The following is a 16,198-nucleotide window of genomic DNA, read 5'->3' as shown; positions in this document are numbered from 1 at the left end:
CAGTGTGGACTATTGGAAGGTCAGCCCCATTACAAAATCGGACTCATATCCAAATCTTAAATTGGAGAACTGTATCGAGAAAGTCGAACAAGCCAGTTACATCACTAAGTTGGATTTAATGTGTGGTTTCTGGCAGATAACTTTATCAGAGTCGGTGAAAGAAATTTCTGCGTTTGTAACCCCAAATGGGCTATATCAATTTAAAGTGATGCCCTTTGGAATAAAGAATGCACCCGCCACATTCCAAAGAGACATGAATAGAGTTGTGGCAAGGTTAACAAACTATGCAGTCTGTTTGGATGATGTAGTGATCTTTAGTAAATCCTGGAAAGATCACATGGTACAGTTGGCAAACCTCCTTGAATGACTACGAGAAGCAAAACTGGTGATAAATTTAAATAAAACTGAATTCACGAAAGCCAAGGTGACGAACTTGGGACATAACATTGGTCATGGAAGGTTGACCCAACAGAACGCAAAGACGAAGGCCATCGAGGAATTTCCATGGCCAACCTTGGAGAAAGAAGTGCTTTGATTCTTCAGACTCAGTGGATCCTATCAGAAATTTGTTCCAAACTTCAGCAGTGTAGTGGCACCGTTAACTGATTTGCTGAAAAAGATCCCAAAGTTTCGGTGGACAGAACCATGCCAGGAGGCATTCGACCATTTGAAAGCAATATTAACCACCAAACTGGTTTATGCTACACCAAACTTATTAAAACCTTTTAAAATTGCCATTGATGCTGGTGACATAGGAGTTGGACCTGTACTCCTACAGGAAGATAAGGCTGGGATTGAACTAGCAGTTGGTTACTTTTCAAAGAACATCAACATCCACCAGAGAAAAGAACTATTGAGTTTGGTACTGGCGTTACAACATTTTAATGTGTATGTCACAAGCAATGTGTCAGAGACGGTAGTGTACACAGATCACAATCCTATTCCATTCTTAAAATGCTTTAAAGACAAGAATGTGAGACTATTTCGTTGGAGTCTTACGTTACAGATGGGTCATAAGAATGTAATCGCAGATGAATTATCACAGATTTAACTGATAAAGTTTAGATGAGATGTGTCTTTATTTAATGTTATATACATATATACAGCTATATGGGAAGAAGTTAAGGTGAACTTAGATTAAAGTTATCTGTATGTTAAGGTAATGTATTTAAAGAATAGAAAAAAAAACATCTTTTCATTATGACGGTTCATTCTTTCTTTAGGGGGGAGGTGTTAAGGTGTGGATATACTGTACCTTTGAGAGTTAAAAGCTAGCAGAACTACCTGACACAGCACCAAGTGTTCTGAACAAGGTATAATGTAACATTTGGTTGAACAACTCGAAAAGCTGGTTGCCTGGAGAAAACAAATTTGAATTAGGCCAATCAGTTTAAATTATACCCCGAAAAATACCAAACTGTAATAAAGTTTGAATTTAGTATACTGACAATCTTACAAGCCAATGACACAATCCGATGCTTTGGGGATGTCAGACTGAGGAAAATTGAACAGTTGTGGGGAGAATTGCCAAGCCCCCAGCATCTGCAGACTGCCTGGAGAATAACTCTCTTAAAGGTACCTTTATCGATCAGTGACTTGTGAAGCAGAAATCCCTAAGAAGAAGAAAAGAAGACAGAGGAAGCCATAATGAGAAGATTCAACATCTGGTTCGCTTTATAAGTTGAATTTTGGTAAAGCTTAAACAAGAGTTTTATCGGACTAGTATTAAAGAAGGGAAGGTAAAAGATAGGTTAGAGGAAGGAGTTGTAAGTAGTTGTTAGTTAATTATTCTATCTTATACTTTAAGAAATCAAGTTGTTCATTTTTACTTTAAATAGCTCTTGACCAATCGAGCTTTCAGAGATTTTTGCATGGGATAAATCTTTTCTGTGTTGCTAGTTTAAATTAAGCAGGAGGGTTTACCCCGTGACGTAACAGTATGGAATGAGCTACCAGAAGAAGTGATGGATGCTTCTACAATTACAACATTAAAATACATCTGGATGGTTGTTTGAATAGGAAGAGTTTAGAGGAATGTGAGCCAAGTGCTGGCAAATAGGATTAGATAACTTTAGGATTAAGTGGTTGGCATGGACGAGTTGGATCAAAAGGTCTTCTCCATCTCTATGACTCTAAGTAACTAAAGTGGTTCTTGTACATAATTGGAATTCAGTGTTGAAGGTGCAATGACAATGTCTGCTGACACCAAAAACCAGCAACTAAGCATGAGTGCTCATTCGGTGATGCACTGATGCCATCACATAGACTTTACAAGTGACAGATAGGGCGGGAAGTATGTAATTTCGAACTAGGGTTCAATGAGGAGAGGGTGCACATGATGGAGGGGGAAAATCAAAATGAGAAAGAAGAGCGCCCAGTCGTGGGGGTGTGTTGGGGGGTTGGGGGGGGGGGGGGGTGGGGAGGGGCGGAGGGGCGGAGGCTGAAGAATACTGTCACTGGATAAACCAGATAAACAAATAGTCATCTCATGCCTGTAATGGTTGCTATTGTAAACCATGCTATGTTCAAAAGGATAGATTTAAATAATATAAATAAGAAAAATCTTAAATGTGATGGCCCTGGCCCAGAAACTGGAGGGGCATTACTTTAAACTTGTCCCCTCAGAATTTGGTGATAATAGGAGGTTTTCTACATTGTACAGAATGCTGCAGGGAACCCAGAATGTGCGACCAGGAAAAATGAGTTAAACTGACTAATTTAAATCTTTAGATGGCAGATTTGTGAATGTAGAAAAAATAATAAATGTAATACATAAATTGGGGAAGAATGAGGTAATGGGACCAAGTGAAGGATAATTCTATTAAAGAGCTGACATAGGAGTAATGGGCATCTGAATGGTGTGATATAAAATTCTGTATTTGATTGATTTAGCTTCAGGTGAAGTTTTTCATTATTTTAATTAGGCTTTACAAGCAGTTAAGATTTTATGATTTTACATGATATCTTCCATTGTAAATTTTGTGCTTCATTGCTCAGATGAGATCGCTTGGCCAGATGGAGATGATGCTCTACCACCTGATGCAGAGGACCTCATCTCAAAACTGCTAAGGCAAAATCCATTGGAACGACTGGGTGCAGGTAATGATTGGATATACCTCAGAAAAGTAAAGGCTCACGTTAGAGATTCTTGTGGAAATTTACTGAATTTGAATTTCTGAAATAAAGGCATGTTTTGTCAAAATGTATTACCTTGCAAGCATTACAATATTTTACAAGACTACGAATTCAAGGGGAAAGACCGACATTTATACTGTATAAGAAGACATTGTAATTGACTGGCAAATGGACTCTGATTGGTAGACACTTTGCCATGGAGAATGCATCCATTAATGGTGATTGACAGTTAACTACTAGACTTTCTATAAATTTTAAACTGTCAGGTTGACTCTGATTCATCGGTTTATAATCCTGAGCAACGACCAACAAATGGCTTGCATTTTGTTGAAATGAAACAGGTGCACTGCATGTACATTTTCTTTCTGTCTGCAAAGAGCAACGCCCTGTGCATTGATTATATATAGCCTTCATTGCATGCAACTGTACCACTTTGAGAGCCCAAGTGGCTTTCCTGAACTGGTTGTCTGCATAACTCTTTGCACACTCAGGATTATCCAACAAATATTCAATTTCAAAATCACATCTAATTTTGGATACTGCATCGTAAAATTTCCAATTGCAGATGGTATAGTCAATTCTTTACTTGTTGCAAACAGCCAAAGGAATATGCTGTTTGAGTCAATCCACCTGTCTTTGAGGTGTTTGATCTACATATCTGGCATCACACCAGCACTTAAATTCATATAACTCAATTGCTCATATGTACATATTAAAAGCCCTCAAACATAATTGAAGTACTATAATTATCAGTAACACTGCTTACACTAAAGCCTCGTGTGTTTGTGCATTTTAATTGCTACCCTGTCACCATCTCTCTTTTCTCTGCTTCCATTATCCATATTTCTTATTTTTTATATGCACTTCTTTTGAAATCTCAACATCAACCTTTATCTAGCTATCAGGGCAGTTTCATTATGTGTAGAGATCTTACACTAAGAATTGTTAAACTGCAGTGCAAGCTTCCTGTTCTGGACAGGAATAAGTCGATTAACAATTTGAAATTGCTTACCATTTCCTTTTGCATTCATATAAGATCAAGGATGGTGGGCTTGAATGAACATGGATTGATGTTTTATCCTCCTTAGGAAGTGTGTATGAAGTGAAGCAACATCGGTTTTTTACAGAACTGGACTGGAACAGTCTGCTTCGTCAGAAGGCTGAATTCATTCCTCAGCTTGAGTCAGAAGATGACACCAGTTACTTTGACAGTAGGTAGAGTGTAGAAACATGCAGCTCAAGGTTAAAAGATCAATATGTGTGCAAGTTGCTAATCTAGTTTAGTGCCTTAATTATGATTAAGAATGTCTCATGTGTTCAAAACTCACCCAAGTCATCCTCATTTCAAGGGCTTTGTAGGACAATCAACGAAGATTTCATTCTTATTCTTAGTTGGACAGGCTTAAGTTAACTCTCTTCCAAGTTTTCAAGCTCACAAAAATCAAACTGAACAAAGCAAAAGGTTTAAGAGTTATCTTGTCTTCAAAGCCAGATTACCAGGATTTGGATTATACATGGACCAAATTTGTTCCAACCAATTGCACTATTCAGTCAATTTTTAATCAAATATAATGTTGCCAACACTCCCTGCTTAACATTGTGATGGTGACTTCTGATACTTTGACAATGTTTTGTTTGTTAATTCCTATTAAATGTCACGAATATGTAGGTTTGATAGTTCAATGCTCAATTTTACTGGCTTTCTTTTGTTGTCTGTGTGTGATTTAATTGATTATTATCAAGCAGCACTTAAATATCTGATTAGTTGCCATTATGAAGTTTCTTATTGAGATGTATGTGCAAATGTGGCAATTTAAAACTGTTGAATTAGAATTCATTTTTGATTGAAACCTTTTTTGTCATAGCTCGATCTGACAGGTACCACCACTTGGATTCTGATGAAGAAGATGACACTAATGAGGATGACCGGGTAGAACTTAAACAGTTTTCATCCTGTTCACCAAGATTCAGCAAGGTAAGTATGATATTGAAAACAAATGTTAACCTTGCTTTCCTTCCACAGATATGCCAGACCTGCTGAGCTTCTCTGGCAATTTCAGTTTTTGTTGCAGATTTCCAGCATCTGTAGTTTTTTATTTGGGTATATAAGATTGATTTCCAGATGACTTAATGTGAGAGGTACAGTGATTATACTTCAAGAAGTAACTTAATTTGAACATTATAGATTATGCAAACTTACAACCTAGGAGCAGGAGCAGACCACTCAGCTCTCATGCCTGCTGTGCCATTCAATAACTTGACGGCTGATCTGAAAACTCCACCTTCCTGTCTACCCCCAATACTGTAATATGATCCAAGTGGTAACCAAATACTTTGTGGAGAGAGAAAAAGTTAAATGAAATTTAGATAAGTGTGGTCACTGAGATTAACTTGTAAATGGGATGATAATTATAGTTTATCATATTAGATAGTTGAACAGTTTGATACTGTACATCCATGTGGGGCTATTATTGTCTCTTCTTCTAATCACTAATGGGGTTTGGGATCATTGTCAAGACCAGCATTTGTTACCCATTCCTAATTGTCCTTGAGAAGGTACCTTCTTGAACCACTATAGCCTGTAAGAATTCTGGGAGTTTGACTCAGCAGCGATGAAAGAACGATGATATATTTCCATGTCTGTATGATGAATTGCTTAATGGGAAGCTTGAAGGTGGTGACATTCCTATTCACTTGTTCCCCTCATTCTTTAGATGACGTAGATTGTGGATTTGGAAAATGCTGTTGTTAAAGAAGCGTTAGCATGTTGCTGCGTTGAGACTATAGCCACAATACACCAGGGATAGGGGAATACATGTTTAAGGTGGTGGATAGGTTCACTGCTTTGTCCTGGATGATGTTGAGCTTCTTGTGTGTTGTTGGAGCTGTACTCATCCAGGCAAGTGGGCACTAATCCAGCACACGTTTCTACCTGTAAATGATCAAAAGACTTTGTAGAGTCATGAGGTGAGACCATCAGACTGTTGATAGTGGGAGATTCAGCAATGTTAATCCTATTGATTATCAAGGGGAGATGATTAGACTCTTGGTGAACAGGCTCATTACTTAGCACTAAATAACCCATGTCTGAGTGTTGACCAGGTCTTGCTGCATGCAGGCATGGCTTGCTTTAATATTTGAACAGTTGTGAATAGTACTGAATAATGTGCAATCCAGCAAATATCTTCAAATATGACTTAATGATGGAGGAGATATTAGTAATGAAACAGCCAGGAGATTATCCTGACAAGCTCATGAAGCATATGAAGATGAAGATAAATAACCTTAAACAACTAGATGAAAAGATGTAAAAAATCAAATTTCAGGAATGTTTTTCTTTGGTCCTTGTTATTTAGTTTCTGCAATTTTAATGCAAAACTGCAAGCTGCTATTAGAGCCTACAGAAACTATTAAATACCTTTATCCTTTAGGTTTACAGTAGCATGGAACGGCTTTCTCTGCATGAAGAAAGGAAAACACCACCCCCAACCAAGCGTAGCTTCAGTGAGGAAAAAGATGATCGAATTGACAAGTTGGATGGCCTTGGTAGTCTGAAGACCCGAGATAGGAACTGGATAATTGGATCACCTGAAATGTGAGTTAACTGCCTACTGTCAAATCAAGAGAGGAAGTAACACTGTTGAGGGATGGACTATCTTCTCAATAACACAGGGTGTTGCACTCTCAGATTTTGTAAGTTTTCATGTGATCACCTCTCATTCTTTGAAACTCTAGAGAAAGTAGACTCAGTTTCCTCAGTCTTACCTCATTAGACAATTCTACCATGAAGCTGTGAAGCTCCACTGCACTCCTTCTGTGGCTAAAATCTGGGATAAAGAAACAAAGCTATACACAATCCGCCAGGCAGATGTAGATTCACAATGCGATTGCAGTTATTGTGATGAAGGCCCATACACAACTTGTATTTTGTATTTATTGTTGCAAATGCATGCAAACTTTCAGTGAGTCATGAACAAGGACATCAGGCCCTTTTGGACATCTAACTCACCCTTTAAGAAATATAGCACTCAAACCTCCTGCCATTTAAGAAACTTCCTGCTTTTTAGTTTTTCTTCCAAAGTAGATAACTTCACACTTATTTACCTTCTGTTTCATCAGCCAAATTCTTGCCCATTCACATAGCCTTTACATGTCTGTTTGAAGCCTCCTTACATCTTCACTCAACTTACATTCCACATAGCTCTGTGAAAGTATTACAATTGGTTGCTGCATCCATATCATTTATACAAAGTGTGAATAATTATGGCCTAGCAGTGATTCTTCTAGAACCTCACTAGTAACAGCTGTGCCATCCTGGAAATGGCACATCCATTTAGTTTTACTCTTTGCTTTCTAAGTTTGGTAGAAGATTTGTAGCTCGGGTGCTCGTTGTTGTGGTTCTGTTTGCCGAGCTGGGAATTTGTCTTACAAACGTTTCGTCCCCTGTCTAGGTGACATCCTCAGTGCTTGGGAGCCTCCTGTGAAGCGCTTCTGTGCTGTTTCCTCCGGCATTTATAGTGGCCTGTCTCTGCCGCTTCTGGTTGTCAGTTCGAGCTGTCCACTGTAGTGGCCGGTATATTGGGTCCAGGTCGATGTGTTTGTTGTTAGAGTCTGTGGATGAGTGCCATGCCTCTAGGAATTCCCTGGCTGTTCTCTGTTTGGCTTGCCCTATAATGGTAGTGTTTAAAACATCTTTGCTTTCTGTCTGTGAACCAATTCTTGATCCCTGCTTCTATATTACCTACATACACTCTAATTTTGTTTGCTGACTTCCTGTGTGGACATTTATCAAAGGTCTTCTGAAATTCAAATTGGTTCTCCTTTATCTATGATACAAGTAACCTGCTCAAAACAATACTCCGAATGATTTTTTCAAACATGAATTCTCTAATAAATCCATGTTGACTGTACCCAATTTTATTAAAATTTTATTTGTATTCAGCTATTATTCTGACATTTTCTCTTCAACTGAAGTCAAAATAATAGGTTTATTGGTGTCCATTCTCCCACCCTTCTTAAACAGTGCTGTTACATTTGCTTCTTTCTAGGCTAGAGGAACCTTTCTGAAATCAGATAGAATAGAAATCATTGAATTTTACAATACAGAAGGTGCCTGTACTGACTCCCGAAAGAGTCACCCAGCTAGTTCCACTATCCAACCCTATGTCCGTAACCCACTAACTTATTGAAAGATCAATGCACTCACTTCCCCAGTAGCCACCACCTTCAACTCTCTGGGGTAAAGTTGATCTGGTCAGGATATTTAGTAATATTCAATCCAGTTATTGTTTCAAGAAATAGCTCTGTATTAATAATTTCTTTCACTTCCTCCATTTCACAAGTCTCTTAGTTACCTTGTATTTTGAGAAGATTTTCTATGTTATCCTCTGTGAAGGCATCTGCACAAGTAACTGTTTAGTTTCTCTACCATTTCCCTGTACTCCACGACAAATTCTCCTGTCTACTTCTATAATGGGCCTACTTTTATGCTAGATCATCTTTTGCTGTTTCTGAAATATTCCTAATTCTCAGCTTTCCACTTTCTTTAATCTAGTGCAGTTTTTCCCTAATCTTTTCAATCACGTGGACAAACTGGTTTAATAGCATCACACAGTACAGAAACAGACCCTTACCTCCAACCAGTCCATGCTGAACATAATCCCAGCTAAACTAGTCCACCTGCCTGCTCCTAGCCTATATCCTTCCAAACCTTTCTTACTGATGTACTTATCCAAATGTCTTTTAAACATTGTAATTGTACCCACATCCACTACTTTCTCAGGAAGTCCATTCCACATGCAAACTACCCTCTGTGCAAAAAGATTTGCCCCTCATTTTTTTTCTAAAATCTCTCCTCTTATGTTAAAAATGTGCCCCATAGATTTGAAATACCCCATCCTCGCTAAAAGACAACTGCCATTAACTCTCTCTATACCTCTCATTATTTTATAAACTTATATGAGGTTACCTCTCAACCTCCTAAGTTCCAGTGAAAAAGGTCCCAGCCTATCCAGCCTTTTTTCATAACTCAAAACTTCCAAACACAGCAACATACTGGTAAATCTCTTCTAAACCCTCTCCAACTTATTAATATTGTTCCTACAACTGGGCAACTAGAACTGAACATTATTCCAGAAGAGTCGAGAGTGTGGTGCTAGAAAAGCACAGCAGGTCAGGCAGCGTCCGAGGAGCAGGGCTGTTCCAGAAGAGCCCTCAGCAAAGTCCAGTACAACCACAACATGACTCCCCAACTCCTATATTCAAAGGTCTTTCCATCTTTTTAACTTTCCTGTTGATATGTGACTCAAACTTTAAAGAGTTCTGTATCTGCACCACTAGGTCCCTCTGTTCTACAACATCATCCAATGCTCTACCTTTAATTGTATAAGCCGTACCCTTGTTTATTGCAGTAAAATGCAATACCTCACATTTATCTCGATTGAACGTCATCTGCCATTTTTCAGCCCATTGACCCATTTGATCAAGACCCCTTTGTAATCTTAGGAAACTTTCCTCACTGTCTACTATGCCCTCAATTTTGGTATCGTCTGCAAACTTACTGACCATGCCTTCTAGATTCTCATCCAAATCATTTATATAAATGACAAATGAAAGAGGACCCAGAACCAACCCCTGGCAACAGGCCTCCAGTCTGAAAAGCAACCTTTCACCACCACACTCTGTCTCTGGTTACAAAATATAGACTCTGCTGTCAGGAAATACAGCCATTGGTTTCTTTGACAAGATGGTGAAATGTTAGTACCATTCATTTTACATCTCTCACTCAAAGAGATATCTGTACAATCTTTTGAAAGCAAAAGTGTAAACACTTCAGTTTAAATTGATATGCATTCTGAGTAGTGGAAGGCAAGTGCTAGAATTTATGCTCGAGAACATCCTTCTCTAGTCATTATGACTGATATGCCACTACATGACAGCCCAAATAACTTTGACAATCATATTTATTGATGCTTAAGAAAACTTGTTTATCTAATTTTGTGACTTATTTACCTTTTATTCTTCTCGTTTCTTCAGTATCCGAAAGCGTATGTCATTGTCAGAATCATCCCACACTGAAAGTGACTCTAGTCCTCCACTAACAGTCAGGCGCCGTTGTTCAACATTAATAGAGATGCCACGCTTTGCTATCTCTGGAGAAGATGAGGGAAAGAAGCAGCAAGCAACTAAAACATGGGAAGATGTGTCCTTAACTATACCAGAACAGCCTGCAGAGAAAGACCTCACACTGGAAGTGGATGTTAGTCCTGCCACACCAGCTTCGACAATCAGTAACATAAGCAGCTCAACTTTAACTGGTAAGTTTGCAGAGAACAGCAGATGAGGAAATAAAGTATTTTTAAGGTTTTGTTTTTGCCAGAGCTGGAGATGACATTGTAAAAAACAGTATTAAATGCCATTTGCAAGTTCAGTTAAGGCATTGTGAGAGTCAGTTAAGTGAAGCTGGATTGTATGTAGCCTGACTAGATAAGGGCTGATAACTTTCATTTCATAAGGAATTTTACTGAACCACTTGAATTTCCAGTCATTCAGCAACTTTCATGCTTATTACATCTGTGGTAAATGTAGAACACCAGAGTTAATGAATTTAGTTTTTGCAAATTATCACAACAGAATTTGATCGATGGTTTAGTTTAAATCATACAAATGATTCCTAAATTAATCTAATGGAGCCCTTGATTTTAGTCTGAAAATAATAATGTAAGTCTTAAACAAAAACAGAAATTGCAGGAGAAACTGAGCAAGAAAATGGGTGGCATGGTGGCAAAAATGGGTGGCACGGTGGCAGAAATGGGTGGCACGGTGGCACAGTGGTTAGCACTGCTGCCTCACAGCACCAGAGACCCGGGTTCGATTCCCGCCTCCGGCGACTGACTGTGTGGAGTTTGCATATTCTCCCGTGTCTGCATAGGTTTCCTCCCACAGTCCAAAGATGTGCAAGTCAGGTGAATTGGCCATGCTAAATTGCCCGTAGTATTAGGTGAAAGGGTAAATGTAGGGTTATGGGTGGGTTGCGCTTCGGTGGGTCGGTGTGGACTAGTTGGGCCGAAGGGCCTGTTTCCACACTGTAAGTAATCTAATCTAACGTCTGGCGGCATCTCTGCAGAAAAAGCAGAGTTTCGGTTTCAGTTCAGTGGATCTGGTTCTGAAGAAGAACCATTGGACTCAGAATATTAACTCTGCTTTCTCTCCACAGCTGGTTCCAGACCTGCTCAGCTTATCCAGAAATTTCTGTTTTTGTTTCAGATTTCCAGCATCCAGAGTTCTTTGTTTTATTTATTAAAGGGCAATTATATATTATAGACGTCTTTCATAATTTAAAGAGATAACCAAAATTTGTGACTTCTACTTTGCAATTATCTATATTTATTTTCAATACGAAGATCAGCTAGATAATGCAAAGATAACTCAGTACGTAAAGGCCTTTTAGTCTATATCTCCAGTCTGCCTTGTTAAACCAAACACTTGTAGCTTCATGGTGTACAGATATGGCCATGACGTACTCATTTTTGCAGCACAGCTGAGAACCAGTTGAGCTCCAACTGAAATGTTTTTGAATATGTGGCTGTGCTTTTTTTTGAAGATTTCCATTCTACCTAGAATTTAGCCTTTCTGGAATTGAAATGGAAAATTAATGCATAAACTATAAAATATAGCGAAGATTTTCAATATGGGATTTTAAAGGTGTGTGAAGAACGTGCTTAGAAAATCATGACGTGATTAAGTAGAGTGAACATTCATTTGTAAAAAGGAAATAATGTTTCATTTATTTCACTCTTTTGCGGAAATAACAAGCAAGGATGAAGGAGAACCTGTAGATATAAATACTTGGTTTTCTTAAAGGCGGTTGATAAGGATCAACATCAAAGTTTCCTTTGTAAAGTCTGAAGTGAGAACATTTGCTGATGATTACAAAGTTTCACTTAGTTTCATAATTTCTCAGATGAAACAGTCCATGCAAGACTTCTGCTAATAAATGGCAAATAACATCATGCAGCACAACTACCTGGAAATGGCCATCTCCAACAGAGATTATCTAACCATTTTCCCTCTGCATTCAACAAGTTTGTCATTGCTTGTCAATCAGCATTATCTGGCAATGCCTAAGCTAATCACATGCTCAAAGCAGCCAGTTGTAGATCAGCAGTTGCACAATATTGGTCCGATACTGGGATGTGATTGATAGTTACTTAAAACAATTGTTTATAAGTGTTGGAAGTTCCAAATACACATGACTTTTCTTATACCACCAGATTTTGTGTAGTATTATTAATGATGAATCAGATTTTCTACAAGTTGTTAGGCTTGATAATGCACAATAATTCTATCATGGCCAAAGACTGTTGTATGTAGCTAACAGAGTGTGCATCTCCCCATATGGTGGATTTGCTGCCACCACCATCTTTTAGTGTAGGGATCTATAGAAGGTGGTAAGTCTGTCAAGAGAGAAAAGCCAACTTCCTGGTCTCACATGAAGAATCTCTTATATGTTAGTAACTAGTTACAGTTTACACTGACGTGATAGACATTGTTTATATGATGAAGGTTTATAATATTATTGTTTGAGGATTTGGATTCTAAAGTAGAGGTTAATGGGTTTTTGGTTATAATTCTGTGAAGTTGACATTTTCTAAAAGGATCAGAAGGTAATTTTTAATAGTACATCCAAAACAGCATTTTCATAATGCACATGGCATAAACTAAATGAGCAGGCAAAGTAACTTGTGAGATAATTATTGAAGTGCTTACAAAGTTGAACTTTTATGACCTACAGAGAGACTCGAGCAGGTTCAGTTCAGAAAACTGAAGAGATCAATGCCAACAGAAAGGTGGTTTTAGCTGAAATGGAAAGAAGTCTTAAGCTGTTTTGGTCATCCAAGTAGGCAGGGCGAGGGAAGCCCTAACCTTAAGAGTTCAGTAAGAAAAGTGAATGAGTTAGTGTGCATCTGTGGTAGAGACACAGCGAATCACATCTGGTGAATGTGCACAAAAATTGTCAAAAAAGGACTCTTGCCAGTTGGGTAAGAAGTTTTAAAGTGAAAATAAGGGTAAAAAAAATTTCTGAGAATAAGGGTTTAATGTTTTTATTGTTTATATATAAAAACACACACACACACACACACACACACACACACATGGCTTTTTTGTATCATAAATTTGTGCTGTTTGGTTAAAAGTACATTGGCAGCCTTTTGTGGATATATTCAGTTGACTGATGACCGTGGTGACTAAACTGCAAAAATAAACATAGAACACTACAGCACTGTACAGGCCCTTTGGCCCTTGATGTTGTGCCGGCCTTTTATCCTGCTGTTTAGATCAGACTAACCTACATACTATTCATTGTACTATCTTACTTATACATATCCAAGAGTCGCTTAAATGTCCCTAATGTATCTGACAAGTTTTTGAATTTGACTTGTCCAGTATTATCATCAGCTAGGATCATAACATTACATTGGAGACAGTGAGGAGGACCTGGATAAAAAATTGTGCTCGTTTATGAACATAAGCTGCTCAGCCCGAAATCCACAGGACGTGATCAGTCGGTGTTGTTTGTTACACTCCTCAGTATTAATCTTTTCAAATCCATATATAGCACTGACCTGCAATGACTAAACAAATCATATTCATTTTGTCAAATCAGTGAAATGTAATAGATAAAATACTTCGGGGAGTGTGAGAGTGCACAATGCAACTTTTAATATGTTACGAATGAAAGATTATCTGCAGTAATGAAGACTTTGACCACTGGCTAAACAGAATTTGTATGAGAAATACATCTGAGTATGTTTTCAATTTTTTGTGGACCCAAGAATTTGCTTTTCACTATTTATCAGTGAAATGATGTAAAGTTTTGAGGTGGGCCACAAATAATGATAGCATGCCTATTGTATAAAAAGTAGCTGTTCATGAATTCATAAACTCCCCCTTGTTCCATCAGAGTGCTTTGCTTCCTCTCTGTTTATCTAGCTTTCTCTGTATGATTCAACATTGAATTAAGTATTCCAACTCACACTTCCTGCTCACACTCTGCATGTCTCAGTAAAGATTCTTCATAATGATTGGTTGAGGCAATACATAGCTTCCGACCCTGTTTGCACAGGTCCTGGATCGCCTCTCATAGATGCTGGACCAAAATGGCTGTCAAAGTACTGCAAAGTTCCTCTGTAAAATCCTATAAAATCTTTTAGGGCAAGTGTAACAGTGAATGCTTAATGCCATTTTATTCATCATTGACCATGAAGTACAGGTCATTGTTAACACGCTTTAACTTGTATTCCAGCTGGCAGCACTACTGACCTATCTGATCAGAGGTCTCACAGCAATAGCACTGAAGGATCAGACTCTTCAACTCCAAAAGCAATCAGTGACCTCGCAGTCCGCAGAGCTCGACACAGGCTAATGTCTGGGGAATCAACTGAGAAGCGCACCTCTAGGCCAGTTAATAAAGTGATCAAATCAGCCTCTGCAACTGCCTTGTCCCTTATGATTCCTTCAGGTAAAGATTAAAGCTGAACCTTTGATTGCATTTTTTGGACAACTTAATGAATTTGGAAGCTACAGTCTTCCATTAGCACAGATTTATTTGCATTTAGGAAACCTGACGAAGCAGATGTTGAGCACTGTTGCATTGATATAGCATTAGAACTGTGCTTAGCTTTTTAAATTATGTACCAGAATTGGAGGGAAATCTGAGGGCTAATAAGAGTGAGTGAATTTACAAGTAATCAATATATGCCAATGAAAATGACAAGAGAAACTTAAGAGGTTAAAAGTGAACAGATCCCAAAGTCCTTGTGGCCTAGGTTCCAGTCACTCAGGGCACTAAAAGTAATACTTAATAAAGCAAGACAATAACTTTACAAGATTACTACAGGCCTTGCTTCTTGCTTTGGCTTAGGCCGTGCAGTTGACACTTAGTTGCTTCTCTCTTTGTAACACCTCTCGTCTTCTGCTTCTGACTTCAGTGTCAAACTTGCTGCATACACATTGATCACTGAAAGTTGGTGCTTATTAATTCTTTCTAAGCCACAGAATAATCAATGACGCTATTACTTTTTTCACTGGCTCAGGCAAAGCTTATTTATAAGTTGTGCAAGGGGTTTATTGCACATCTGTGATTGACCCTTTAAGGTGATGGTGACTCTCCCTTGATGGTTCCTTCGAATGTCAGTTATCCATGGGATAAACCTCTCCATTATGATCGTTTGCTATGATAAAAGGATATTTTCTGATATTTTCCTTGTACATTAGTTTAGGTTAGGGGTTTTGTATGTTGTCATATCCTCATGATTGAAGCTGTGAGATAATTATTTCAGTTTTTGCTAAATTGGTAAGAATCCCTCATTAAATTAAATACCTACCAGAGACTGCTTGATTTTAAGCACCACCTTGCTTAAAAATATGCTTTTCCTTGTAGCTTTTCATTCGTGGAGCAAGTTACTTTACTTTTAAAACAATAGATATAACATAAAACTTGCTTATCAACTTAAAACTATAGGAAATTGATACAGAAGGCCACAAAGTATTAAAACAAATAAATTACAAAGTAGGTAGTAGAAGTTACATAATGTGTATATAAAGTTTAAGTGCATAATAAAGTGTATAAAAGGTGATGTCATGAGATATTCTCATACATTCAGTGACTATTTAATCTTAAATAATAAACCTTTAAAGAGCTATATAGTTATAAAATTAAACACACGTTGTTGCAAAATTACGTCTAATAAAAAAAGTTATATTTAGCCAAAAGTAATTGCTTCTCTTCTAAAAATGTGTGAATGTTAATTTAGAACACAGCTCCTTTTTCCTTTCTATTCCTCCCTTCTCAAAGTAAAGCACCTCCTAGCTGTCTGTTGATAGTACTAGAGCCTCCTGATCAGGATTTAATGAGTTGAGAAGATTTGAGCATGTTAAACCTTTAACATTGCAAGTTTACACAACCTAGTTCTGAGAGATGGAATTAAAGTAAACAGGGGACCCTTGCTATTTACCCTGTATTTAATTCATTTAGAGTTACCTGGTGTGTGATTTTTGACTT

The 16,198-nt window shown here is 37.9% G+C and overlaps 1 protein-coding gene across 1 annotated transcript in view; it reads left to right on the top strand.

Annotated features, from left to right (window-relative positions):
• Positions 1-16,198, top strand: part of mast2 (microtubule associated serine/threonine kinase 2) — a 418,453-nt gene that overhangs the window by 383,948 nt on the left and 18,307 nt on the right. The window contains 6 exon segments of the mRNA XM_072574356.1: positions 2,998-3,099; positions 4,224-4,346; positions 5,001-5,110; positions 6,567-6,730; positions 10,171-10,451; positions 14,441-14,656. Coding sequence (XP_072430457.1) covers positions 2,998-3,099; positions 4,224-4,346; positions 5,001-5,110; positions 6,567-6,730; positions 10,171-10,451; positions 14,441-14,656 — 996 coding nt within the window.

Source organism: Chiloscyllium punctatum, chromosome 7 (assembly GCF_047496795.1).
Source record: "Chiloscyllium punctatum isolate Juve2018m chromosome 7, sChiPun1.3, whole genome shotgun sequence".
Lineage (NCBI taxonomy): Eukaryota > Metazoa > Chordata > Chondrichthyes > Orectolobiformes > Hemiscylliidae > Chiloscyllium > Chiloscyllium punctatum.
This window is presented reverse-complemented; position numbering and strand designations above follow the sequence as displayed.